The sequence below is a fragment of the Dermacentor andersoni genome, chromosome 2, assembly GCF_023375885.2.
Source record: "Dermacentor andersoni chromosome 2, qqDerAnde1_hic_scaffold, whole genome shotgun sequence".
Lineage (NCBI taxonomy): Eukaryota > Metazoa > Arthropoda > Arachnida > Ixodida > Ixodidae > Dermacentor > Dermacentor andersoni.
In genome coordinates, this window is record NC_092815.1 from 171,277,467 (window position 1) to 171,305,129 (window position 27,663).

Below are 27,663 nucleotides of genomic sequence, written 5' to 3' on the forward strand. Positions count from 1 at the left end.
TTGAAGTCACCACGAACTAAAATAGGACACCCTGGGTATTGTCGACGGAGATTCACTAGCCAGCCCAGACTAATGCATGAAGAGACACCTGCTGGTCTTACGTAGTTTGACACTGCCACCACAATTGCCTTGGGTAAGTTGACAGCTACTGACACAGTAAGAATTCGATGCCAAACGATCGATCGAATGGTTCGTTGAAATTCACCCCCACCGTCGACGTCCGAGACGCACCGTCTGAGACGGTCTGCACAGGTGGCTCAATGGGTGACTTAGGCTCGAAAGACAAATGCGCTGCAGTAACAACGAACAACAACTTGTATTTACAGATAAGATTACAAAGTTTGGTTACAAAAGTGCATAGTTTCAACAGTACATCGGTTACAAATGGTTACACTGGTTTGGACCACATAGGGCGACCCTATTTCGGCAGAGCCGATGGTGCTTAACACCAAAGCCAGGTCCAGAACTGCCCTTCGGAGCGCCGCGGCCGCATTTTGTAGACGCAACGCTCCGCCCACAATCTTTGCTGGCGAATTGCCGCCGGGTTGCGTCTCAACTGGACAATCCATTCACCAATCACTGCGTTCAGCAGAACTTGCGCGCGGGATTGGCCAGTCGAACAACCAAAAGTCAAAGAACATCTTTTTTTTTAGTACAGTTCACAGTGTAGAACCCTCACCCGAAATACACAACATACAACAACAAAGGGGTGAGGGTCATGCCAGCTGTACACACAGCAAGTTCCGAGCAACGGCTCACGAGCACAGCCGGCGCAACAAGCACTGACCAACAAAATACATTCCCAAAACCCTAAAGCCTGGGAACGTCGGGACCATGTTTTCAGTGCTCGAACACGTGCGCGACGCGACCGGATTCCAAGAACCCGCAGGCCATGCTGCGCCATAAACAAGCAATTGTTTGCAAGCCAAACTGTCACAGAGGAGCCCGGGATAATTGTCCACCCGCCGAGGTCGGCCTCGTGTCCGGGCCGTAAGCCGAAGAAGACGTTCCCACGGCGCCTCGGAACCGAGCCAAAAGCGCAGGCTCTTTTGCGGCTCAAAGAATCCCTACGCCGGTCAGCGCGCGGTGCAAAGCCATAAAAAGTAATGAGGCTGGCGCGCCTGCTTGAGGCCGCGCGATCTCCGTTGCCCGCGGCCAGACCCGAACCAAGCACTCTTCGAGGGCACCCATCAGAGCACCGCGGAAGTCAGACGCGCCCGCCCGTTACGGCGTTTGACGCCCCAGTCGGGGAGACCCCAGCTGGGAAGGAGTTTACCCCCGCCAGCCGGCCGCGCGCAAGGAAAACGCCTGCGGGGATTCCCAGGAAGCGCAATGCGACGGGCGTCCGAAGCTCCCTTTTTTGCTGTGATGCGCGACCGCTAATGTGGCGCTGGTGGTCCTCTCCGCTCCCCGAACTGTGCGGCAGCCATGGGTGCCGACAGTGTGGTTAGTCTGCCTGCTTGCAAGGCCCCGCTCTGTGTCAACCGTTAACAGCCATTAGTCAGTGTGCAAACAATCTCGTCGAGACGCATGCCCCCTGCCCAGATGGCCCGCGCCGTCCTTTTGGGTTTGTTTTGGCGCCGCCCGTAGCGGGGCTTACACCCCCCACCCAAGACGAGACAACAACTCGCTTACAGTGTTGTCGAAGCAGAAACCAAAACCAAAACATGCTGCGTGTAAACTTTTACATACGCCGCATCTGGACATGACAAATAAAAGTTACCAGCGAAGCTTAGGCAGCGCGTTTTAACGATGGTCTCAGTTCGCACACGTAGGAAATGTGTGAGCCGTGCCTTGCTCATGAGAGTAAGCAACGAAGAACAATGTACAGCGCTGGCTCGCTTACTGAAGCAACACAACTAAATGCCAGCGCGTTATGACGGGCGCTGTATGTGGCACATTCCGTAGAAAGTGTTAACACAAGAATAAGTTTCATCGTGAAAAAAGTACAACCAAGACACACACAAAGCAAATACACAAACGAAACAAATAGTGAGGCTTCCCTGATGCAACAGGGCTCGACTCGTGAAACTATAATATGCAGTATCGTACAAATATGAGCCGGAAGGACACTGTCAGCCTCTAGTTTTGGATGAAAACATGCAAACATACAGCACTGAGCTTAGACGACGACACTCGCCAAAACAAACACACTAAAAGAACAAGGTACACACAGAAATACGGAAGCATGAGTTCATCGTCCAAGGTCGTCTGTGTGGTTACCGCAGTCATATCACATCACACCACACTTGTTCCCTCGCCTCCACTGTCCGTCACTGCGGGTTCCCTGTCTTTTACATCCTTTTCCCAACAATGGTTCGTCAGACGCGAAAGTGCGTCGGCGTTAGTATGTATGATTCCCCTTCTGTGTCGCACCACTATATCATAGCGCTGCATCGCTAAAGCCCAGCGTGTCAATTTTGCTTTCTGAGGCGTGGACTGAGTGATGTGCGTCACAGGATTATGGTCGGATATCAATATTTTCATGCCAAAGACCCACATGTCGAACTTTTTGAGAGCCGAAATGACGCCAAAAGCCTCGCGTTCAATCGTAGACCACAGCATCTGTGTGGGCGTGAAGCGGTGGCTGGCAAAAGCCATGTGGCACTCTGTGCCATTGTCGGTCATCTGAACTAGACATGCGCCCCCAGCAATTGTAGAGGAATCGGTGAATAACCAAAACGGCTTGCTTGAGTCTGGAGTCGCTAGCTCGACGGCACCGCACAGAGCACTCTCGAGACCTTCGAATGCCTCGCTGGCCTCAGGAGACGACGGAATGCGATTGGGGTGGCAACGCTTTGGCGCGGCTCCTTCCATCAGTTCTATGCGGCGCTCGCTCACTCGCGCTATCCCCATTTCGGTGGTAAACAAGGCGGCACGTGTCCCAAACACCTCGTTCACTAACGCTCGCTCCGGTGGTTCGAAATGTGATATACTCTCTGCGGGCGGGAGGGCCCTACTGCCGAGAACCCTGCTGACCATCGCGTCACTTTTTTGTTCCTCCCCTAACATCCTGGCATCACCCCTTACTTTATCGGAGCTACTGCGGGATTCTTCCTCTGCCGTTTCCTCGTTCGGATGCAGCGCATCGCCCCTGCTCGCACCGGTATCCGGCTGTTCGGGATTAACCCGTTCCCCATCTAGTCCTACGGCTGTAAACAGATCTGCGCTGCTGCTCTGCGGGAGTTTGTTGGGGGGCGGCTCGCAAGCCTCGTCCCGACCCTTCTGGAGCACGCTCCAATCTTCCGCTGAGAGCAGGCAGTCCGCGCTCACGCTCAGCCTATCAGTGAGCGCGCACAATACTGGTGTCGCCTTCTTCACATTGGAAAACGCGGGTTGGCCCTGTTTTAGCGTCAGCGGTAGCGCTACGAGTTTGGCTTCGACCCGTTCACCAAATGCTGCACGGAGGTTTACACTACCGTGCGACTGTGTTAATTCCTGTGGTACAACGCTTTCGCGAATTACCGTTATCTCTGCGCCCGTGTCCACTATTGCCTTGATTGTTCGGTCCCTACAATTGAGAGCTACAGACAACAAGCGGTCACCCGCGGATCGGTTCTCTAGCGAGACCCGAGCGGCGAGCCTCTCTGGCTGTTCCTGCTGGGAGTCCGTCTGCGCCAGCCTTTCGCGGATGCGCGGACAATTTGGTCTAATGTGCCCGGCCGACCCGCACTCAAAGCAAATTGTTGGCCTCTGCTGTCCTGCGGGTGGACACGGGGATTTTGGTTTTGTCCTCTGTCCTTGGTTCGAAACCCAACCACTGCTGCTGCGGTTCTCAGGTGTAATTTCTGGGCCCTTACTGCTGCCGCACCGGGGTTGCCCCTTAGGTAGGTCCACGCGGCCGTGAGCGTCCTCAAAAGTTTGCAAAAGTCTAGCAATTTCGGACGCCTTGTACCACCCTGCACCTTCTCGCAGCCTGACGTACCTGAGCGCCTCTTCCGACAACACTGTCTTCAGCTGGTCGGCCACCAAGAGTTCTAGCAGCTCCGCAAAATTGGACACGTCCCTAGATGCCACATAAAAATTTAGGTAACTGGCAAGACGAGTCGTGAAACTCTTCCACGTCTCGGTCTTCCGCTTTCGTACCCCGAAAAACCTTTTTTGATATTCAAGGGGAGACAACTGCAGCTCATCAAGGACGACTTCCTTTAAAGCTTCATAATCACGGTGCTGTGCGGGGGTCAGACGTGTTGACAGGTACTCAATGCGCTCCGCTAGGAGCGGAAAAACTATCTGACCCCAACAGCTTCGCGGCACCTCGTAGGCACACCTTGGAGTGCTCTACAGATTCGAACCAAATGGGAACTTCGGCGTCTGTGGGAAACTTGGGAAAAGCACCAACTAATAATTTTGAATATTTACGCCATTCCGCGTTTCTGTCATTCTCAAGCGCTCTGCCACTGCCGTCCCGACCACTCGACGGTGACGCTGTACGTGCCCTGGCGAGCTCCAGTTCAAGGGCAAGACTCTGGCGACGTTCCTGAGCCATTTTTAGTCTAAACTCCATCACCCGCTCAGACAGAAAGGGCTCGCTTTCACTATCACTGCTACCCCTCTCCCTCTGACCATCCTCATCGTCCCTGCCGTTCTGCATCATGATTAGCTTCGAAGCCCCGCAGTGACTGAACAGTAAGAGGAAAGGAAACTCACGTCTCAGACGAGGATCGCTGGTGGACGAGGGTCCAGATTTCCCTGCGTCGTTCTCGCTCGGGCTGCTTCCTTGCCGGGGTTCAGTCGGCGCCTCGACGTCTTACTCGCTGAGGTGTGTCGCCTAGCGATGTCTCGCTGTTGGGCTTCCTCCTCCAAGGCTTCAGCCAATTGCAGACACCGGAGGTGCTGCTTTCTCTTGGGATGCCGCTCTAGCAGATGTACCGCTGTCTTGATAGCGTTTAGCTTGTCTTCCGAACCTATCCTGTCGACTGCGCCAGTAAGAATTCGATGCCAAACGATCGATCGAATGGTTCGTTGAAATTCACCCCCACCGTCGACGTCCGAGACGCACCGTCTGAGACGGTCTGCACAGGTGGCTCAATGGGTGACTTAGGCTCGAAAGACAAATGCGCTGCAGTAACAACGAACAACAACTTGTATTTACAGATAAGATTACAAAGTTTGGTTACAAAAGTGCATAGTTTCAACAGTACATCGGTTACAAATGGTTACACTGGTTTGGACCACATAGGGCGACCCTATTTCGGCAGAGCCGATGGTGCTTAACACCAAAGCCAGGTCCAGAACTGCCCTTCGGAGCGCCGCGGCCGCATTTTGTAGACGCAACGCTCCGCCCACAATCTTTGCTGGCGAATTGCCGCCGGGTTGCGTCTCAACTGGACAATCCATTCACCAATCACTGCGTTCAGCAGAACTTGCGTGCGGGATTGGCCAGTCGAACAACCAAAAGTCAAAGAACATCTTTTTTTTAGTACAGTTCACAGTGTAGAACCCTCACCCGAAATACACAACATACAACAACAAAGGGGTGAGGGTCATGCCAGCTGTACACACAGCAAGTTCCGAGCAACGGCTCACGAGCACAGCCGGCGCAACAAGCACTGACCAACAAAATACATTCCCAAAACCCTAAAGCCTGGGAACGTCGGGACCATGTTTTCAGTGCTCGAACACGTGCGCGACGCGACCGGATTCCAAGAACCCGCAGGCCATGCTGCGCCATAAACAAGCAATTGTTTGCAAGCCAAACTGTCACAGAGGAGCCCGGGATAATTGTCCACCCGCCGAGGTCGGCCTCGTGTCCGGGCCGTAAGCCGAAGAAGACGTTCCCACGGCGCCTCGGAACCGAGCCAAAACCGCAGGCTCTTTTGCGGCTCAAAGAATCCCTACGCCGGTCAGCGCGCGGTGCAAAGCCATAAAAAGTAATGAGGCTGGCGCGCCTGCTTGAGGCCGCGCGATCTCCGTTGCCCGCGGCCAGACCCGAACCAAGCACTCTTCGAGGGCACCCATCAGAGCACCGCGGAAGTCAGACGCGCCCGCCCGTTACGGCGTTTGACGCCCCAGTCGGGGAGACCCCAGCTGGGAAGGAGTTTACCCCCGCCAGCCGGCCGCGCGCAAGGAAAACGCCTGCGGGGATTCCCAGGAAGCGCAATGCGACGGGCGTCCGAAGCTCCCTTTTTTGCTGTGATGCGCGACCGCTAATGTGGCGCTGGTGGTCCTCTCCGCTCCCCGAACTGTGCGGCAGCCATGGGTGCCGACAGTGTGGTTACTCTGCCTGCTTGCAAGGCCCCGCTCTGTGTCAACCGTTAACAGCCATTAGTCAGTGTGCAAACAATCTCGTCGAGACGCATGCCCCCTGCCCAGATGGCCCACGCCGTCCTTTTGGGTTTGTTTTGGCGCCGCCCGTAGCGGGGCTTACAGACACTATCTGCTGATATGAGTTACACCAGTTTTAAAGAGAAGGTGGGCCTGAGGAAAACGCGTATCAATATACACTGCCGCCTTTCCTGGGGCGCTAGCCCTGTGCACGCCACGGTCGCTCATCGAAGGAGAGACGTATCCACTGAAGCCTGGAATGGCAGGCAAGGCGTTGGTCTCCTGCAGTAACACCTGCAGTTTGTTCATGCGAAGACGGGATTTAAGATCCCCCACTTTCGTGAAGAGGCGTCTACAGTTCGACTGCAGCACACTACAAGAACATGTACTCGCCATTTTGATTACGAGTCCAGTCGTTGTGAAATCACAGATGTCAGGTTGGATAACTGGCTGACCATGAAGCGCAGAAGGGATGTTGTGGAGTTATCCGGCAACGGAGCAGAAGACGTGGTAGAATCAGTGAACGATACAGGATGGCGCGACATAGACGATGATGCAGCGGAATCGATATTTGTGGTGGTGTGAGATTCCACTGCTCGTCTGCGACGCGCAAGTAGTTCTCGGTGTTGGCGTAGCTTGGAAACCTCCACTAAAAGGCGGACGATTTGATTGTCAACTGCTGTCATATCATCACGCGGATGTTCCTCCGGCATGCTCTGCTTGTGCGTAACCAGCTGGCGACGGCGGTCTTCCGAGCCGTGAAGCTGCGGAAGCCTGTGGTGCCACGAAACGCGTCCACGTTCGCCTGAATAATCCTGTTCGGAATCTCCGTGAGGCTTGTCGGGGCCATAGCTTTAATGCTTGCTTTATAGCAAACCGAGCCCGGTGTCGACACAACTGGGTGTTCAGTCGTTAGACAGGAACTCTTGCCACCCGCCGTGGTTGCTCAGTGGCTATGGTGTTGGGCTGCTGAGCACGAGGTCGCGGGATCGAATCCCGGCCATGGCGGCCGCATTTCTATGGGGGCGAAATGCGATAACACCCGTGTACTTAGATTTAGGTGCACGTTAAAGATCCCCAGGTGGTGGAAATTTCCGGAGCCCTCCACTACGGCGTGCCTCATAATCAGAAAGTGGTTTTGGCACGTAAAACCTCATAATTTGCAGGAACTCTTGCCTTGGGCACCGCTGTTGGCCAAAGACGAAACTGGTGCAGAGTGTCCCGAAGGACGCTTCTGAGAACCACGGGGGGCCAGCGGCACAAATTTTAGCGCAGAGGACAAGTCCGTAGGAGTACTCGGTTCCTTGGGCACAACAACTGGAGCCCCATTCCCAATTGGTGGCTGGGGAGCTATCGCCAGGCTCCGCCTTGAGCGCAGATCATGCACGGTCTGATGTGCATTTTGGGCTGTAGCCGAAGGACTTGGAGCAGGAATCAGGAGCTGGCATCCAGACTCAGGTGTCAATTGTGCGGCGGGTAATGCCGTCGTTACGAGCGGCGCCGGCGACTCTGCCGCTGCCAGCGCGTCACCGGAGGCACTAGGTGTAGTTCCGGTGCACAATTCAGCTGCAGGGATGATGGAGGAGGACTCGCTGAATGCTAGGAAACCAGACAGCGTATGAGCGTCCGCAGCGTGCTCGCATGGCTTTCGGTCAAATCTTTTGAAGTATGGAACGCATTTACGCGGACGGCGAGATTTTTCACAGGAGTGATGAGAAGGCAACTTAGCTTCGTCGTCTTCCGAACGCATGGTACATTAGTACTTATAAAGGTAATAATGGCATAGGATATCGTTATATGGTTTGACACACTAATAAATGCGATCACGACCTTATTAGAAGCTTATTAAGAGCATGTTAGACATGAATGTTTCTGCACAATTGATTAGCTGTGGACGTGCAAGAACCATTTATGCTTAAAAGATGGAATCATTCGTAGGAAGGTATACAACTGCCTGATTTCACTACACACTTTTGATTTACTTTTCTTTAACATGTCGTCTTTGACTGTCTCATCTACGTAAGAATAGGCTGTTTGCCTCTTTTTCGCATTGTTGCACGAGTTTTACATGACGGTGCACGAGGGTGCGCTGTCACTGCGCCACTATAACAAGCCAATGATGTTGTGTAACTGTATAGCTACTTACCGTTCAAGGCAAGGGTTGATACAGCTTTCACGAAGCAAGGGTTGATACGGTTTTCACGAAGGAAAAGCTACAAATGTGCGAATATGTACAGTCATGACATACAGTTGCCGTCGCAGTAGTAGGCAACGACGCCGGCAGCGCCAGCCCTCAGCAGCAGGTCACGTTCATCAGTGTTTAAATCGCTGAAGTTGAGCCCAGCATCGCGAGCCAATGTGTCGTTGTCAGGGCCGTCCATTGCAACGAGCGTCAAAGTTGGCGTCATAAAATGAAGAAACAGCTTATCGTCGCGCGCTTTCCCTTCCGCTAGCCACCATAGTTGCGCTTTCGCGCTGCTGTCGGCTCTGTCTTGGCTCTGATTCTGGCCGCGCGTTTGTGTTTTGCGCAGGAAAGCCGCAGCGCCGTCTGCGGGCGACGTTTTACTCACCGACGGCGCAACGTCACTATGAGACCATGACGTCACCACTCCTCGATCGGAGGGCGGGCGACTTCAACTGCGCTAGAGGCACGCAGATGTTTCAGAACGCATTTTCTCTTAAAATAAGTCTCTTCTTCGCATGAAACAAGCGCTTCGAGGTTTCTGGGATGGTATTTCAACAGTTCACGTTGACTTAACATTAACCTTTAGTGTCCCTTCGAGACGAGAGACTCATATCTCTTATGTTTCAAGGTCGCGTTTTGAGGTAAAGGAAATCGGAGCACTCGTGCCACTCCTCGCCCGTTCATCGTCTTCCACATCGATGCCGCTAATCCTGCTCAAAAAGGCACAGTTAATTATTAAAAATTATATTATGGCACTCGAGCCAACGACCTTTGGTGGGAGTCAAACCCACGACCTTTCGTGCTATTTAGGGCGAAGTTGGTTAAGGAATAGTTAATAAACGTAGCTTTATTTAGGCCACTCGAACGCACGACCATTAGTGGGAGAAAATAAGTAATAAGTAACGACGCATTCGAGTGAGAATGTCAAGTAATTTAATGGATGCGTCTTGTGTGCGCAAGCTTTCGCCTTCACCCTCTTTGGTGTATGCTAGTGTGACTGCCAATTTTTGGTTTCTGTGCAGGAAAATACAAAAAAAAAATATATGCTCCATCAGAGAAGAGATGCAACTTAACGTGCATGAAATATTCGAAAACAAATTGACGACGCTTTTATTCAAGCTAGAGTTAAATATGGTATCGTAGAAAATGCATTACGATATCCTGCGCGTTTGGCAGCTAAAATTTGATAAGCAAGTGAGGTAAGATAACCTTCCAAAAGGCACCGGAAATTTTACGCGTGAGAACCGACAGGAAAAGAATGCAACTAAACGGTCGCGCGTTCAGCGCAACTTTGAAAATTCGCTTTCTTTCCTTTCTTGTCAGTTGCGATTGCCGCGGTTGCTATTATTTAAACTGCTCGATGCGTGCGATTCTTGTATGCTACTCAACAAAAGAAAATTGTGACGACCCCAATAGGCCATGCCATCCCGCGCGGATCGAACACCTCGTAGTATTGACAACTCGCAAAGGTGTGTCTATACTGAATGCCCTTCATTTGTTACATCGCGTGTCAACGAACGCGAAGAAATGGGAGAATGGAATCTGTGATAGAAGTTTTTCATTCTCCATTCGCGTACGTACTGGATTCGGCGATCCACGTCTCTGCGCATTGCACTTGTTGAGCGAGACGCCATTTCCAAAAACAAACCGCGATATAGCTACCAGCGCAGACGGAAAATCGCAGCGATCGCTGGGACGTTGCGACCAACCGGTTGGTCGCAGCCGTAAAGGGGCGGCTCCCATGCTGGGCACAAACGCCTAATCGTTCGCGTGTACAGTCACGCGAATGGTGTGGTGTTCGAACGATCGAGTTCGTCCATCCCGGTGCTTCGCTTCAAGCCTTTCTCGGAAGGATCCCGCGAAGCGTGTCGGCGCACGCGCGAAACCTGTGCGCCGCAGGTCAAAGAGGAACAGTCTACTCCATTTTGCGTCCTCGTAACCCCGCCGTTAGGTGGCTTTACCAGCGCAACACTCGCGCCATCTCTCTTACTAAACCGCAACCAAACCGAGGGCCACTGGCGTTCAGCTACACGTAGAAGCCGGATTACAGGAGACGCGAGAGTCATGCAGGGAAAACATCAGGGGACGCGTGAGGCGTGCGTCCCCATATTCTTCCAACTATAGATCGCTACATGCGGTGCCGAAACGTGCCATACGGTCTAACATCAACACGTGCTTCGCGAACAAGAGGTAGTAAATGCGGCAGTGGCCGCGCCGAGGATATGTCCACGCACTGTCCACAACATGCGCCCTGAAATGTCTCTAGAGTACACGGCTGGAGTCCGTTGGTCACAGGAGTAGCTCCGCAGACTCGACGGCGCGACTCCAGGCTAGGTTCCTGAAAACAGCGACGTACTAGACGGCGTGAGGAAGCGCCGCTTGTGTTCGCGCACCATGCTGGCGGGAGCCGCAGTCGTCCTTGGTGACTGGAGCCTCTTTTCCCATCTCACCAGGGTTGCCAGCCCTGACAGAGGCGGCCGCTGAAGTTGCTGCGCGGAACTGGCCACAGGTATTCCAATTGCTTGGGATCGCTCGATCGTATTCCGGGGCAGAAGTGCAGGCAATATGCAGGTGACAGCAAACCAATGATGACCCCGCTATAAACACTGAAGTGGTGCACGGGAAAGAACTTTTGCATGCGTATCGACCACCGTGGTGCGATGTTTATTTCAACTAGCAAAAGATTAGGTGGCTAATCGGATGCGAAGTTCACGCGAAGAAAGATCGATTTCTCGAGTTGAACCAGAACTATATAGAATTAGGCACGCAATGTGTGACACCTCAACGCCACGGTCCACTGGGTTATGTCCCTCCACGTGCGACAGGCCCTTCGTAAAGCTTTAGAACTAATAGTCGCTAACCTGACAACGACCGGCGTCGAAAAACAACACACAATATGGGCGCAAGACAGTCAGCCGCGAGGAGACGTCAGCTGAGTTGTTCCTAGCATCGCAGTAGACGGCGCCCATCGTTCCAGACGGTGTCGGAGAGCCCTACGCCAGACCGCAATACGAGACGGCCAGTACAGCGGAGCTCTTGCCTCGCGGCCCTTCGGCTCCCAAATGCGCGATTTCCAGAGTCAAAGAGACAGAAGTCATTTAGATCAGAAACTTGGACAACCCACGAGCCTCCCGTACTCACTCACTTCAAACTTGACAACGCTCCGCTGGGGCTAGGCCTTACTCTGCCAGGATGCAGACCATGTTGCTCTCGTACTGATGAAAGCTCTTCAAAAACACTTGCGAAAAGGCTTGTGTTGAAAAGTTCGAACTTGCTACAACAACCGTCGCCTCGCCCGGGAAAGCACGCTGCCTTCGATAGCGATCATGTTCCACGATAGGCCTATGCTTCGGTTTAAACAAAGGTTGTATCGATGCCTCAGATGTCATTGGGCAGCCAGATGTGTCTGTTCCCACAAGAGCCCCAGCTTGAGCAGCAAGATGTGGGGTCAAACGTGCTTTTGGGACAAAGGAACGACGACACGACATAGTAGTACAAACAATCGCAAGGGCATTTATTGCACCTTGCGCACACTAATGCCTGCTAGCCGATTTACCATGCCCATGGAACATCCCGATTGGCGCGCGACAAATCGCGGAAGTCCGACTTATCGCAACCGGATAGCGATCGGATATGTTTGCTCCCATACTGGGCACCAACGCCTAAGCGTTTGCGTGTGCAATCACGCTAACGGTGTTGCGTTCGAATGATAGAGTTTATCCATCCCGGTGCCCTACTCTGGAGCCTTTCTCGAGACGGTCCCGCAAAGCGCGTCGACACATGTGCGAAGAGTCCGCGCCATTCGCCGACCCGAAGCCAAAGAGGAACAGTCTACTCCATTTTGTGCTCGAGTAACAGCGTCATTAGGTAGCGTCAGCACCGCAGCACTCGCGCCATCTCTAGTAATTCGCAACCAGACCGATCGCCACCGAAAGCTTAACCGCGCGGAGAAGCCGGATTACAGGAGACGCTTGCTCTATGCAGGGAATGTAACAGGGGACGCGCGGGAGTCGAGCGTCTCCGTACCTCTTACGCTGTTGGCTAATCATGTAGTAGTAATTTGAATGTAGGAATTTTGAATCATGATATACCAATCAATAAGATGGTTAACGTTTCACCAAGCTTGGCCCAAGCAGCGGGCGATAATTTGACAGGTCCTTTTTTAGATTATGTGACTTCCAAGATAGCGGTAAAAGCAACTGTTCTTTGGAACTAATATGCGCTTTACAACACCTTTTCACTTCGCATTTCTTGGAACTGCTTGTACGCACAAGCGACACGATGTTCTATGCGAAAAGATATGTTGACTTCATGTCTGAAATTACAACACGCTCCTTGGAATAATAATGAAAAAAATTACTTGTTGAATGTTTAGGTACTGATTGTTTTGGCCTCATTTTACTTAAGCTGATTGATCGTGTTCTCCGCTTTAAAATAATGACGATCGCTTTTACTTCAGGTCCACCCCGCCCCTTGTTCTTGGTATACCAATACAGCGCATCCTCATCTTTATTCTACATAATTGAGGCGTACTGGCACTCGCCAAGTTGAAAAGTGTGAAGCTTCTAGGTGACACTGTGTTGTTTTGTTTATTTTTCTTTTCGTGTTTTGTTATTAGACATAGGAAAAGATATAATTCTAGCCTCCTCGAATATATTTACTTGCCGTCATCCACTAGCCTTAAATGACTCAGAGTGTCTTCTTCATGAATTTTGTGTTACGTGTATTTTGTATATTAAGAAACGGGATACTTCAAATAACGTATCGAAAATGCAGGTTTTTATTATGCACATCTTGTCCAACGTACGTGTATGTGTTGTACACATAGCCGAACAGTATCTTGAGTTAATATCTAAGAGGTATCTCAGATACTGCCCAGCTCTGGCACGTAGTGGGAAAGGACGAGTCTGAACCGTAGGTCACAGTAAGTTCGTAAGCACGAGTGGAGAAATGCAAAAAATGCAACTGCTTGCGAAGCGTAGAAAAAAAAAGAAGCGCTTATTAGTATGTTTATTTCACTTAAATATAAGAAAATCGTCCTTTCGCCCTGAATCATATCGAACACCATTGAGGTAGCGCCTAACATGACACAGCCATGTTGCATCGTTGCGCCTTTTCAGCAGCGAAACCAATTTTTTTTAAAATGTGAATTCTTCCCTCGCACGATCTCTGAACGCAATTTTACCTCTGAAAAAAATACATAGCATCGACTTGTACTATGCAAATTCAGTCTTAACTTGTCACTGCGAAAGGGCTTTTGCATCGAGCTAGAAGGTTATCCCTTGTTGTACTGATCGTTGCTCAAGAATCAGTGTTTCCTCCCGTTTTTATGAAATCTTAGTTTGCTTATTAGCTTTGTAAAGCTATCCCAGCTCGCTAGTGTTTTTTATTCTGATGTAGTGATGTTTCGGCTACTTTATGCTCTTAGAACGGCGTTTTTTAGGCTTGCAGTATCCTTGTATAACAAATAACCGCGGCCTGCATTGTTCTTACGCTCGGCAGCGCCATTTTCTTCATGAGAAGCGTTGAGCAAGTCTCAGTTTACGTTTTAATGTATTAGCTTTTTTTGGGTACTTGCCGTACTTACCGGGGGCTGGCTGGCTGCTTATCTATCTATCTATCTATCTATCTATCTATCTATCTATCTATCTATCTATCTATCTATCTATCTATCTATCTATCTATCTATCTATCTATCTATCTATCTATCTATCTATCTATCTATCTATCTATCTATCTATCTATCTATCTATCTATCTATCTATCTATCTATCTATCTATCTATCTATCTATCTATCTATCTATCTATCTATCTATCTATCTATCTATCTATCTATCTATCTATCTATCTATCTATCTATCTATCTATCTATCTATCTATCTATCTATCTATCTATCTATCTATCTATCTATCTATCTATCTATCTATCTATCTATCTATCTATCTATCTATCTATCTATCTATCTATCTATCTATCTATCTATCTATCTATCTATCTATCTATCTATCTATCTATCTATCTATCTATCTATCTATCTATCTATCTATCTATCTATCTATCTATCTATCTATCTATCTATCTATCTATCTATCTATCTATCTATCTATCTATGCACGTAACCGTCTTTCCGCCTACCTGGTTCACTGGTAGTGCGTAATAGAGTGGTTAGCGTGTAGGGCTGTTGTGCTGATGTACGAGAGCGCTAAACCAACCATCCGACCAACTTGGATCACTAAGTATGTGCCAGTATGTACGTACGTGCCGCTAATCAACGACCAGCCTTTACGCCGACATGGGTCACTGTAGATGCGCGACTGGGCAGACATCGCTGTTCGCAGAAACTCTTTAACACCGACTTGGAGCACTGGGTGTATGTGCCACTCGGTCTGTGCTGGTCTTCAATGAACCTCTTTGATGCCAACTTGGGTAACTGGGTACGTGCTACAAGGTGTGCGCCTTTCTTTAATGAATGCCTTTGACGTCAACCTAAGGAACTAGGTATGTGCCACTGGGAATGTGCCGATCTACAATGACAAAAAAAGATCCCCCAAGTTTCTCCAGTGCCGAGCGGAATCAAAGCCACGTCACAAGGATTCCTCAAGGACAGCAACCCAACGCAGCAGGAGGCTGTGCCACATAAGCACTGGGCATGTATCGCTTTAAATGAACGCCTTTCACGCCAGCGCTTTAGCGATCTGCGCCATGAATGCACTGGGTATGTGCCGCTCTTCGATGAACCTCTCGCCAACTTTGGTCACTCCACTGAGTGTGCCGGAAGCGAGGGAACAATCCTCAGCTTTCGCAGGCGCCGGCGCGCCACGCTTCTCGTCACCTATAGGCCGTGAGCTGACTTCTGGGCGGCGCCACTAGATGGCGCTGCGTGTCCAGAAAGAAGCGCGAAAGAAAAGCTTGCTTGCTGCATTGCGCGTTTGTTAGGGTTCGCACGCACGTGCGCGGCGCGCATTTCACGGTCCACGCGTAGGGTTCGCGGTGGGGGCGCTAGATGGCACCGAGTATCCTTCGGGAAGCGCGTAAGAGGAATCCGGCTGCAGCAGACGCCTCGTACATAACTCGCTGCGTCAGTGACAAAATGTTGTGTCGCTACAAAGAGTCGATGCCAAACGAATTACTGTCGACAGTCATCTTGAGATAGGTTGCCCCACTGTTTTGCGTAGCCCACTGTAAAGACCTCTCCGCTGTTCTCTTCAACAAAGTCCATTAAGCAGTGTTAGAAAATAGTTCTGAGGTCCACGATCCTTCAGACAGACAGGTAAGTAAATAAACAGTAGCATAATAACCACTACACGCAAGTAAATGAATAACTCCTCTACGTAGCCGCTGCGCATAGAACATGTATATTATCTTAAGGCGAGATATAGCTGCAAGACAGTACGGAACGTCAGACATAAGAGGGCAGGCAGCACATTCGCTACCATGCGCGTCCTTATCAGCCTTGGGGTCAGGCTTTTTGTGTATCAAACTTTTATTAGCCTTTTCTGGCATTTCCGTGAGCGAAGTCGTGTAATGCATAAAGACTGCCTTGTATCGTACTCCTTGTGAGCGGCTGTAGCTCTCTTTTTGTCATTTCAGCAATAAATCTAGCCGGCAGGAATAAAGCTGCGAGTGAACTGACAGCTCCAATTGGCGTAACAGTGGCGTATACTCGGTCGGTCGTGTTGACGACGACCGTTTTCAGCAGGAAAGTGGCGTTTTGCCTGCGAAGAAAGAAAGGGGGTATCGAAACAGGTTGCGTTAGAAATGACCGCTAAACATGATGTAGTCTGGACTAATTCTTATAGACTCGGGCAGATGTTGTCGTCCAATAAAACATCTTTTTGGGTAAACATAATAGCTGAACTCTGATGTCCCTTTCTACCCGTTGTGTTTTTTAATAAAGAAATTGACAGAATTTCCCGAATACTTCGCTGAAGCTTTAACAAAAAGAAAGTAGGATGGGCGATTTGCGTTTTCATATTAGCCACGAAACAGTTACTAACGAATCAAGCTTAACATAAAGAGTATTTTTTGTTTGCTTTTCCTGAACTGGGCGAGGATTATTATTGTCTTTTTCAGTATGCATAAAATAGATATTAACCACAAAGAAAAGTGTTCACGAGGAAGCTCTACTGTATTCGTTGAAATGAACTTGTTGTTCTGTTTCCAGCGAACCAAGGGAATGCAAACGGCGCTCTCGACAAACAGTGCTCGCCTTTTGCGATAATTATAGTAGTTGATGAGGCAACTGCCCGCCGTGGTTCCTTAGTGGCGTATGCGTTAATTGCGCTGCTCCACGCCAGGTGGGCGCATTTCGATGGGGGCAAAATTAGCTCAGAGTCCCCCGCTACGGCATTCCTGAATATGAGATCATGGTTTTGGCACGTAAAACCCTTGAATTCAAATTTAATTTATTCAGACCCCTACATCCTGGGCTTGTGAGTGAATGAATAATAGACAGATTACGTATTACAATAACAAGAAACCAGCGAACAGACAGCAACGAGAACCGAGACAAACAAGACACCAGAGCACTGAGCTTACAACTCCATTGGAAAGCGTTTCGTCGATACACATGTCCATGTTTCGTATTCAGTTTACACATGTATGCAGCTTAACAGTTTGTCATCAGCGCCTGAAGCTTGATTCGAGAAATTCGGGTTCTTTATTAGACAATAAAACGTACTCCGAACTAACACTGCTTGCCTAATCGATGAATCATTTCGTCTTGTATTAGATGACGCACGTGTTTGCCGTTATCTTTGCTGTTTATTTTTGCTTCATTCAAAAATGACTGGCATGCACCAGTGTGTATCCTATTTATTAATCGTTAACCCTCTCCTCACGTCGGCGCTGCGTTCACATCAGTATAAGGTGCATGTGTGCGTTTAAGACATAAACAACAGTCGTCTTCTGCCCCGAGCCGTGTTGATAACCCTTTCTTCCACAAGTCGCGGCCCGAAATTATCCTACATCTTGACAACGGTTGCTAAGTGATGAGGATGACTTGTTCTGCGTAAATTCTTTTTTATACTTTATTGATGCCGCACGGGTTTCTCGGTATTTTCTAAACGATATATTTAAGTATACCTCTTGCAGTGGTGGTTCGAACGTCGGATTCTGAATGGAACGTCGAATTACACGCTTTGTTGACGTAGCGGCGCCCCTGTATTCCGTGCATTGGGGGCACGTTAAAGAAACTGAGGTAGTTAAAATTAGTCCGGAGTACCCCACTACGTCGTTTTGGCACGTAAAACCCCAGAATTGAATGTTTTTTTTTTTTTTAAACGGCCGGATAGCTCCTGTTTTCTGGAAGAGTATCACATCATTGTGCTTTGCCAATAAAATTTTCTTTGCTGTACCCAGATGGCTTACTAATGAGGCCTTCGCTATGTCTTAGGAACAGGGGAAATGGACGTGGGCCCTCGAACTAAAAATTATTTTGTCCGTGGAATATCCTTGGAATTATTGGGATGAAATCCACATTTATGCCAAAGGATAACACCCGCAGTGAAATGGGACTTTGCACTGAACTTAGCCAGAAACACCTGCGGAATCTCACCAGGGCAATCTGTAAAAATAATCTAAAAAATCGCGGAGGCTCTAGAATGACACGTCAAGTTCAGTGACTTATCCGGATCTTTTGTGTTTGCTCTCGAGTATCAATCTTATACTCACTCGACAACCTCGATGATGACCCTCGCTGAAATGTTGGCGCTCACTATCGCTCTGAAGTCGGCCATGAACGTCCTCACATTCACGGCAAGCGTGACGGTTAGGTTTCGCACCGTAACGTCGGCGTAAACGTACGCGCCGCATTCATCAATGCGGGCGACGACGTCACCCGACTGGCGCAGCCTGGACAGGCCTCGAATGGTTCCGTTGCTGACTTTGACCCGAGCGAGTTTGGCGAACATGTCTGTCGTCAGCGCTGGTAGCGGGCTCGGGTCGAGCTTGTACGAGGTTAGCGCATTTCGGAGGACCACTTCGAACGTCGTGCATCTCGTGCATTGCACTGCAAATGAAGGACGTAAATTTAGGCGTGTAAGCTGATACAATTTTCTATAGAATACGTGAAAGAAATTGTCGAGGTCACAGATGAGCTTCATGTGTGTCTAGCCTTTGCAGTACTGGGGTCCTGTGACGTAAAACTAATATATTCTTATCTAATTCCGATCTTCTGACTTAAATTTTACGTAACCGCCAATGCAAGCGTCGGATGGTACCCGTAGCTTTGTTTGAACCGCCCAATCAAACGCTCTCCTATAGGCTATAGGAGATCACTTTCGTTTGCTTTGAAAGCAAACACCATTGCCTACATTTAAAGGCTTTTTTTGTCGAACTGGCCTACAAGAGGCGAGCAATACACACAAGTGGAGAGCCTTTCGGTGGCCCTGAGCTAGCGCGGTGAAAGCGATTGGTCCTCTCCCTCTTGCTTATCTTGCAGTAGCTGCTCAAAAAGTGGGGCTGCGTGTAACGGAAAGATAAAAATGCCGCTAGAAGGTATCCCTACCGCAGGAGAGTTGGCAGATTAAAGTACGTGTGCCGAAAGTTCTCGTCAACGTTATGTGGCCACGCGAAACATTTTCTTTAAACTTAAATCCATTCTCCCAGCCTGCTGGTTAGTCGATGTAACAGCTGCCGGCCGAGCAGCAATTTTTTATTTCTTTCGAAACGAGCCAGTCACCGGCTATTCTATAGGAATTTAGTTGTTTTTTTTTGCATGTTAGTGCGAGCACGTCGAATTAACGTCGGGAGTTTTTGCGGTTTAGTGACGTGGCGTGACAAACAAGCGAAGCGGACGCAGACCGAAGACCAGTAGCGGATGGCTAACGGCGAAACAGGCGTAGAATCGTAAAGAATTGTCTTCCTTTCGCTCGACCTAATCATGCTTAATCAGTACGTACACGTCATATTAGATCAAGAGCTCTTACACGACAGAAAGTCGTAGTGGAGGTGGACCGAAAAGCTTTTAACCAATCGTGGATGGCTACTGGCAAAAATGAACTAGAAAGCGATCGGAATAGCGGAATAGCTTTACGTTACAGCCCCGCTGCTTGAATACCCTTAATTCATTACGTGTTACTTCAATATCGTTTTGGTCGTTCGGAGGTATGCCTCTAGGGTGTGTATAACAGACACTTGAGCCTTGCACGCCAATTGATGTCATGAATAATATACTGAAGCCCTACCGCGACGGTATTTCCGCATCCTAGAAGTCACTGTAGACGCTGCTGGTGGTACAAGCGCCATTTGTTCAGGTTAATATTACTTTGTGACATTGTAGAACCACCAATGGGGAGTTTTTATGTTTAGGCTAAGCATATCAACAAGCAGTTTGACTGTTATACGGGGTGATTATATTTAAGTTGTCTGAAGTTTTTCCAAAAATCGCCTGTGGCAGATTGAATTAAATAAATGTAATTAAAATTTAAAGCCTTAGCTTTTCACCGCTCCTTGCTCCTGAGCGGCGCGAAACTGCAGTTCCCTCAACTGCGGGAGAGGTGGCCGAGAAAGATGAAAAAAAAAAAAAGAAAGAAAGCGCACTCGACGCCGCCTTGTCGAGTTCGGCGCTGACGCAGCCGCACACCACGCGACGAGGCGTGCCCTTGCACAAATGAGAGAGGGAACTTCGGTAACGGTGCTCTGCCATTGCGGGTGGCGAAACCCATCAATTGCACCCGTCGTAGTTCCACCGACAACATTCGTTCTTCGTCACTCCATCGTTATCATGCTGTCGTAATTTATGCGTGATTATGACACCCTCGTTATGCCATCGTCGTCACATAGTCATCGTTGCGCATTCGTTGTCATACAGTCGTCGTGATTAAGTCGTTGGGGAGGTGGCGTGGATCAGGAGGGAGAACACCGGGCCTCTTATTTGGAGGTTGTAAGCTCGAATGCTCATCCAATTCACTACATTTTCAGGCTACGAGTGACTCGTGGCATCGGCAAAAAAAAGAAAGAAAGAAAAGAAACGACTGAGAGCCAGTGGGGCTATACTAGTGCAGGTGCAACCAAATCAGGAAGGCCCACTAATATTGAACAATGACACTCTCTGACCAGAATAGGAATTGGCCTCCCTGGTGCAGTATTCGCCTGCTGCCTCCTTCATGACTCCTGCGGAAATTTACAGCACAATAAAAATGGTTTGAGTGCACACGGTAGGCATTACCAAGTCCTGTCTGAGAGCTTACCACTGTCGTTGCAAAGAAAAATGTACAATCATTGTCTTCTACTGGTGCTAAAATATGGGACAGAAAGGCACTTGGAGGTTAACAAAGAAGCCCGAGAACAAGCTGAGGACGGCGCAAAGAGCGATGTCACAAGAAATGTTAAGCCTATCGTTAAGAGACAGGAAAAGAGCGCTGTGTATCAGAGAGCGAACGGGGATAGCCGATAATCTACTTGACAAAGAGGGAAAGATGGAGCTCGGCAGGCCATCTAATGCGTAGGATAGATAACCGGTGGGCCATTAGATTTACAGAATGGGTGCGAAGCGAAGGGAAGCACAGTCGAGGCTGCCGGAAAACTAGGTGGGGTGATGAAATTAGGAAATATGCAGGCGCAACTTGGAATCGGCTAGCACGTGACAGGGTTAGTTGACGATCGAAGGGAGGGGCATTCCTTCTGCAACGGACACCGAACAGGCTGACGATGATGATGGCGCCTAACTCATGGTTGTTCCATCGTTGTCATTCTCTCTTCGTCATCCCATTGTCCTCATATCGTCGTCGTCATTCTCCTCATATCGTCATATACACTCGTCATCCCATTGCCCTCGTGCTGTCGTCGTCACAATGTCGCCGTTATACCATCGTCCTCATTTCAGAATCATCATACCAATGTTGTCAAGCCGTTGTCGTCACAGCGCTTTCGGTTGCGCCACTGTATGCTAAGAAAACCGGCGAAAACTCGATCATTGGAGAAGAGCGTAACAGTGTTAACGAGAGCTCTACAAAATGTCATTTACACTAAAATGTCGTGGACGAAACAGGACCTTCAGAACATCAGAAGTGATTGGGCTAGCTCGGGCTCATGAGTGAAAACGCCTAGCCTGCACCACAGCTAACGCAAACATTCCCGTCCTGTGAGTTTTTTCTTCTTCTTTATTCTGTTCAGAGACTCAGGTTCGACACCGACATTTACGTGTATAGCTGGTAGGACATGGAATGTTGATATAATGTGTGCGGTCTTTTTTTTTTCTAGTTCATCGTGCCATTACTTAGACCGCATGCGTGGCAGTGAACCCTGTATTGTGACTCGATGTAGTCTACCCCTTTGTACACACGCATGCTTTCCTTTTCGTGTGGGGCTCTGCTTATTTGTTAATAACGCTATGATAACTCGTGCCAAAGTTTGATTTGCAGGTGTGCAAATATATATACTTACGCTCTGCACGCCGCCCTCCCAGCGCATGAACCGCTTCGTCAACAGCGTAGAAGAGTTCAGCTTCCAGATGCTCGTTTATCTTCTTGTTGATATATCTCTGAAGCGGCGTAAGCTTGTTCAGTAAACGTAGTATTGGGCTTAGGAAGCGAAAGTGGACTTTCACCTCGCTGGTATCGTTCATCTCGAGCCGCTTCAACATGAGCGTGTTGTTGATCCTTGAGAATAAAAGAGAGAGAAGGGAAATTAGGGTGTTTCATGGCGCACACCAAGGAAAACTTCCACCTCTAAGGGTGTTTTCCTGTGTCTAGAACTCACTACTTTACACCTTCGTAGAAGAGTGTTTGAGTGAACTAATACGTGGGTGATATTTTTCGAGTAGCACCCTTTTCCTTAATGTGCGTTTCACCAGAATACGCATTAAGCTTTCTTTTTTAAAGCGATATCTGCTTTTCCATTGTTACTCTAGTCTTTTGGGTATTCAACGAAGTAATCTAGAAATGTTTTTTGAGGCGCCTATAAAAATATAATATTTTATATAGATGTGAAAATACCGACCTTATTTTCTTTATTCTTGTTTTTAACAGAATAATCCTCCTAAACGCTCCTGCATGGGCCCGAAAAGGGCCTGCAGTATGTTTAAATAAATAAATAAGATAACCCGCTTGGATTCGAACTTTCGTACTTTAGATTGCCACTAGGACATGTAAAGAGTTATTATGTATTATTATGTATGTAAAGAGTTATGTAAAGAGTCATTACTACAGGTAATATTAAAGCCCATAAATATTGTAGTAACACCTCTGGCTGCTATGATACTCTGGTGCTATGCTGTTATGTTTGTCTATAAAGTAGCGTCAAGGTGAAACAATTTCTAATAATAATAATAATAATAATAATAATAATAATAATAATAATAATAATAATAATAATAATAATAATAATAATAATAATAATGTGTTTCATAACCGCACTGATGAAGAAAGCTGTAATAAAAGCTGCTCTCCGTAGAGGCAGCTTGAGAAAGGCCCGCAGCTACCTTCGTACAGAACAGTCAGCAGCGGCAATTGCAATAACATGCAACATACAGCAAGAAAAGTAAAAGAAATACAGAGGATATCTTAGTTTCCCAAACAGACAAAGCATAGGAAGTAGTATGAGGGTGACTGGAGCAGCAATGCAGTTTAAAAACCTAGCATATGCAGTTTTCGCAATTCGACCGGGGCACACTGCAGAAAATTTAAGCGAAGCTTTAGCCTTAAGATTTAAAGGTAGTGTCTCGACACTTTACGGCCACGGCGGCCGCATTTCGATGGGGGCGAAATGCGAAAACACCCGTGTACTTAGATTTAGGTGCACGTTAAAGATCCCCAGGTGGTCTAAATTTCCGGAGTCCTCCACTACGGCGTGCCTCATAATCAGAAAGTGGTTTTGGCACGTAAAACCCCATAATTAATTAATTAACTTTACGACTGGGGCTGTGCCACCTCCACAACAAGTGCTATGTTTTTACTGGCCATAGGTTGCTCCTCAACGAATCTGCAGATGTTTACTCCAATCGATTCTGCATGGACTAGTGCAAGGCTGACTGTGCATAATATTGCACCGCCGCCGTTGCGACGCCAGAAAGAACACACACCTGAAGAACTACACTGGTCTACGCGATAAGATTCGCTGACGCTTGGCAGCGGATCTATAATATAACGCCATGCTAAACCAAATTCAACGCGGCCAATGGTAAAAACGATATGTAGGATAGGAAATAATAAATAAACGGACACTGCTTCGAAGCACTGTCCGTGGGCCTTCCCCACCAGGGATGTAATATACTTTGAGCTGCGGCGCCATAGCGCAAAGCTTGCTCATAAATGTTATTCCATTTCTGCAACCAGCCCTCCGTGATTGGCCGAAAACTTTGCGGGCTACCTTCACTTCACCTGTCTCTCACGCGACGTCACAAAAGTCGCGGGGGCTCTCCATTTGATATACACTGGTCAAGCTTGAGTATACAGAATGAAAGAACATATTTATTTGCGTTTCCACACCTTTTTCGCCATTAGCCCTCCGCTATTCCGGAAATATTTCGGGCGGCGCCCACTTCGCCTGTTTGTCACGCGACATCAAAAGACTGCGAAAACTCACCATGTCAAAGTGGCGTGTACGCATTATGCATTGTTATGCCGAACAAAAGTGATTTCTTTCCGGGACAGCCGGAGAGTGCCCCGTTTTGAATGTGATAGAAGATGTGTGCTTACCGATCGCTCTGGCACTGGCTACTTGAAAATACAAGAAAAAGCTTATTTAGTTGCGGATAATAGAAGATTTTTACGTGGCCATATCCACGCCTGCGCACTGCTCGCACCTTGTCAGCCAATCAGACAGAATAAACCTACCACAATCGGCAATGCTATTCGCTTTCAAAGCAAACAAATCGGACCTCCTGCAAACTATGAGAGCGTTTGACTGGGCAGTTCAAGAACGCTGCGGGTCACTTCCCCACGCTTGCGTCAGCGTTTAGGTAAATTTGTTGTCACGAGAATAGAATAAAAATTGATCGGAATATCTTTACGTTACAGGTCCCTAGAATGGCATCCGTAGCCCACTGTGACCACATGACGTGCTCGAGTACCGACTTAGCGCGAACCGCACGGAAAGAAACCCGTGCAGCGTTTTACCTATTTGAGATGTTGCAAGTGCCTTAGCATTCCTAAATTCTGAAATGTATGTGTTTCACACATAACATCTTTTCGCACCCTCAGAATAACGAGGGATGTTTTTCTAACCACTACAGCCACTTGCGAAATGTTCAAGAAAGGTAGGAGTGCAGAAAGGGCGTTACTTTCCAGAGTGCGTGTATAAAATGCACGCTCTACATTTAGTGCCTATTGTTATTCAAAATAGCGCGTGTTGTTTTGTATAGTGTTTGACCTACAACAGCTGCCACAATCTCTGAATCACTGTCTCGATATTTCTTGTCTAAGTTTAACCTGCCAGTAGAACAAAACTGGCAGATCCCACGTGTTGTGGGAATCAATGTTATGCGAAGCAGTGTGCGGGGAGCCTACGAAGTTAGCGAAACGACTGTGAGAGCACCAAGACATAGGCGGTGGTTTCATGACCTTCATGACATGCGCGTCACAAATTCCTGCCACGACCTCTCACTTATGTTTGTCATGCATTCTTGTCATAAGTACTATGCCAATTTAGGTACATACTAAGTTAATGAAACAACCATGTGAGCGCCAAAACTTTGGCGGCTAGATAGATACTGTCAAATTGTAAAATGTTCGCCAGAAAATGCTTCGCATTTAATAGAGAGAAACACCTGCCCGATTCTCTTGACGCGCAATCTCGACCCGTTATAGGATGAACTCGTGCTTGGAATTGGAGCACTTAAGTGGCAAATATTAAATTATTTGTTAATTATTATAATTTCTGTAAATTAATTAATAAATAAAGTGAGCGCAGTTTGAGGTCCTCGAATCGAGTGCTTACACTGTGCATATAAAATCGTCCCTTCAAGAAAAGTCGGCAGTGATCGCCTTGGCTAGGAACTTGCTTAAACATTTTGAACGTACGAACAATACGATTAGGATGGGCTCGTTTCATTATTTATATGCATAGCGATTACTTTTACGATGGTGAACCATGGTTAATAATTGGCGATTTGCCATTTTGAAGGTGATTGGGGAATTCGACAAAACACACCTTTCCGTATATGCAACTTTGATTGATTACGAAGAGGCGATTACGAAGAAGAATGGGGGTTCACCGAGGGGCCCGATTTTTATTAGTCATATCATAAGAAGCCAACAAACACTGACACCAACGACAACATAGGGGAAATTACTTGTGCTTAATAAATGAAATAAGGAAACGATAAATTAATCGAAATTAAAGTGGAAGAAAAAAATAACTTGCCGCAGGTGGGCTAACACTCCCAGGGTTCTACTAGGACACATAAGTACCCACGAGGGGACGGGGAAACAGCGCCGCAGTAGCTCAATTGGTAGAGCATCGCACGCGAAATGCGAAGGTTGTGGGTTCGGTTCCCATCTGCGGCAAGTTGTTTTTTCATCCACTTTAATTTCCATTAATTTATCGTTTCTTTTTTTCATTTATTAAGTACAAGTAATTTTCCCTATGTTGTCTTTGGTGTCAGTGTTTGTTGGCTTCTTATGATATGACTATCGCAATAAAGCAATTCATCCGGCCAATGATGCCGTGAGGCAAGGTGAGACTAATTTTCCGCTGTAATTCGCCGCCCTTACATCGTAGACAATCGAAACCTGACGAAGTTAGGGCTACCCAGTTCGCGCTCTTTCGTTCATGCTTTCGCCAGTTCCTTTAATACCAGCTTTGGCAAACAGATAAGTAGCAGTGTGAGACCACGCTTAATAGTAATTGCCAAAGGTGTTCGACTATAACATCTTCGATTCGCCATTGCTGACGATTAAACGCACGGATAATATATCAGCAACCTATAGCTGCGGTTTGTGATTGCGTCACTTCGTTTAGCAAGGCTGAGGAGTGATTCATAACCAAATATGCCATATTAATCAGAAATAATGATCAACAATAGTGATCGAAAGATGGACGACCCTGTCAATGTTAATAATCAATGCTATTTTTTTTCTGGCGACGCCGTGCGAAAGGGAGACATATAAAAAAAACTACTGGCCAGTGTATCTGAATATAAATTATACATACACGTAGGACTGCAAGAAATAGCGCACTACGTGGTTTGCAAATTTCGATTAATCATTTGTTTCAGAGATGCATGCTTTTTGAGTCCTCGCACTCTGCTGGGCCGAGCGACAAATAAGGAGAGTATTGTAATCCTGTGAATGCATGTCTTGTACTACAGTGTAGAGCCTGTGGATGAGAAGCGTTTGGGCAGAGCTGCTTTGCTTGGTTAAAGATGTAACAAACACAGCTCGAGAACCAAAGATTTGAAGGTCGTGTCCTGAGTGAGTCCATGTCTCAATTACAGCTCTTCTATACATCAGCAACAGCGTTGTCATTTCCTAAATTAGACTGGCTGCGGGCATGGTCTTTATTTTCTTTTTCAGGGGATGCAAGTATCTATTGGAGGCGTGATATATTCATCATGACATCTGCGATAGCACACAGGTGCCATTAGTGTGTATTTTATGCCACGATCGTTTTCGAATAAAGCATTTGTTGCAAATTACTGGTAGTACTAGTGGTAACTCTGAACAGTTGCTCTATTGTTGAATAGGTAAAACAGAACACATGTTTTGTACTTCCTGCTCATTATTGTTTTACCTGCGCTATAAGCCAGGTGGCCACGTGCGAAGAGTTGCAAAACACCTCAATGGAGGTCATGGCGTTGGTGCACGCATTATCTGTCAACGCTATAGATATATATATATAGTTGGAGAAAAGGAACGCGGGCTTCACACAACACGTCAGAACAGCTTGACCGGGCCAGAAGAGCTTGCTTGGACCTTTCCCTCGAAAAGGGTGTAAACCTTGCTTCTATCGCTCGTTCTCTTATTATGCTCCACGGCGGCCGCATTTCGATGGTGGCGAAATGCGAAAACAGCCGTGTACTTAGATTTAGGTGCACGTTAAAGAACCCCAGGTGGTCCAAATTTCCGGAGCCCCCACTACGGCGTGCCTCATAACCAGAAAGTGGTTTTGGCACGTAAAAACCCATAATTTATTTTTTTCTTATTATGCTAGGACGCGAAAGTTCCTGTAATCCACGTTTCCACTCGCTTTTTGCTTATACTTGAGGCAGATTTGCTGCAAGAATGTTTCACAAAGCACGATGAACGCCTTCATCGCTGCTGAAAGTAT

General features: G+C 47.9%; 1 protein-coding gene across 2 annotated transcripts in view; it reads right to left on the minus strand.

Annotated features, from left to right (window-relative positions):
* Positions 1-15,897: 15,897 nt before the first annotated feature.
* LOC126540441 (uncharacterized) overlaps positions 15,898-27,663 on the minus strand; it is a 51,587-nt gene continuing 39,821 nt past the window's right edge. The window contains exons 3-5 of one of the 2 annotated variants that reach the window (XM_050187257.3): positions 21,841-22,055; positions 18,127-18,463; positions 15,898-16,169 (exon numbers count right to left, since the gene is read on the minus strand). In XM_050187257.3, the coding sequence (XP_050043214.1) occupies positions 15,941-16,169; positions 18,127-18,463; positions 21,841-22,055 (781 nt within the window). In that variant the 3' untranslated portion in view covers positions 15,898-15,940. The remainder of the gene's footprint in view (positions 16,170-18,126; positions 18,464-21,840; positions 22,056-27,663) is intronic. The other variant, XM_050187258.3, reaches the window with a different exon arrangement.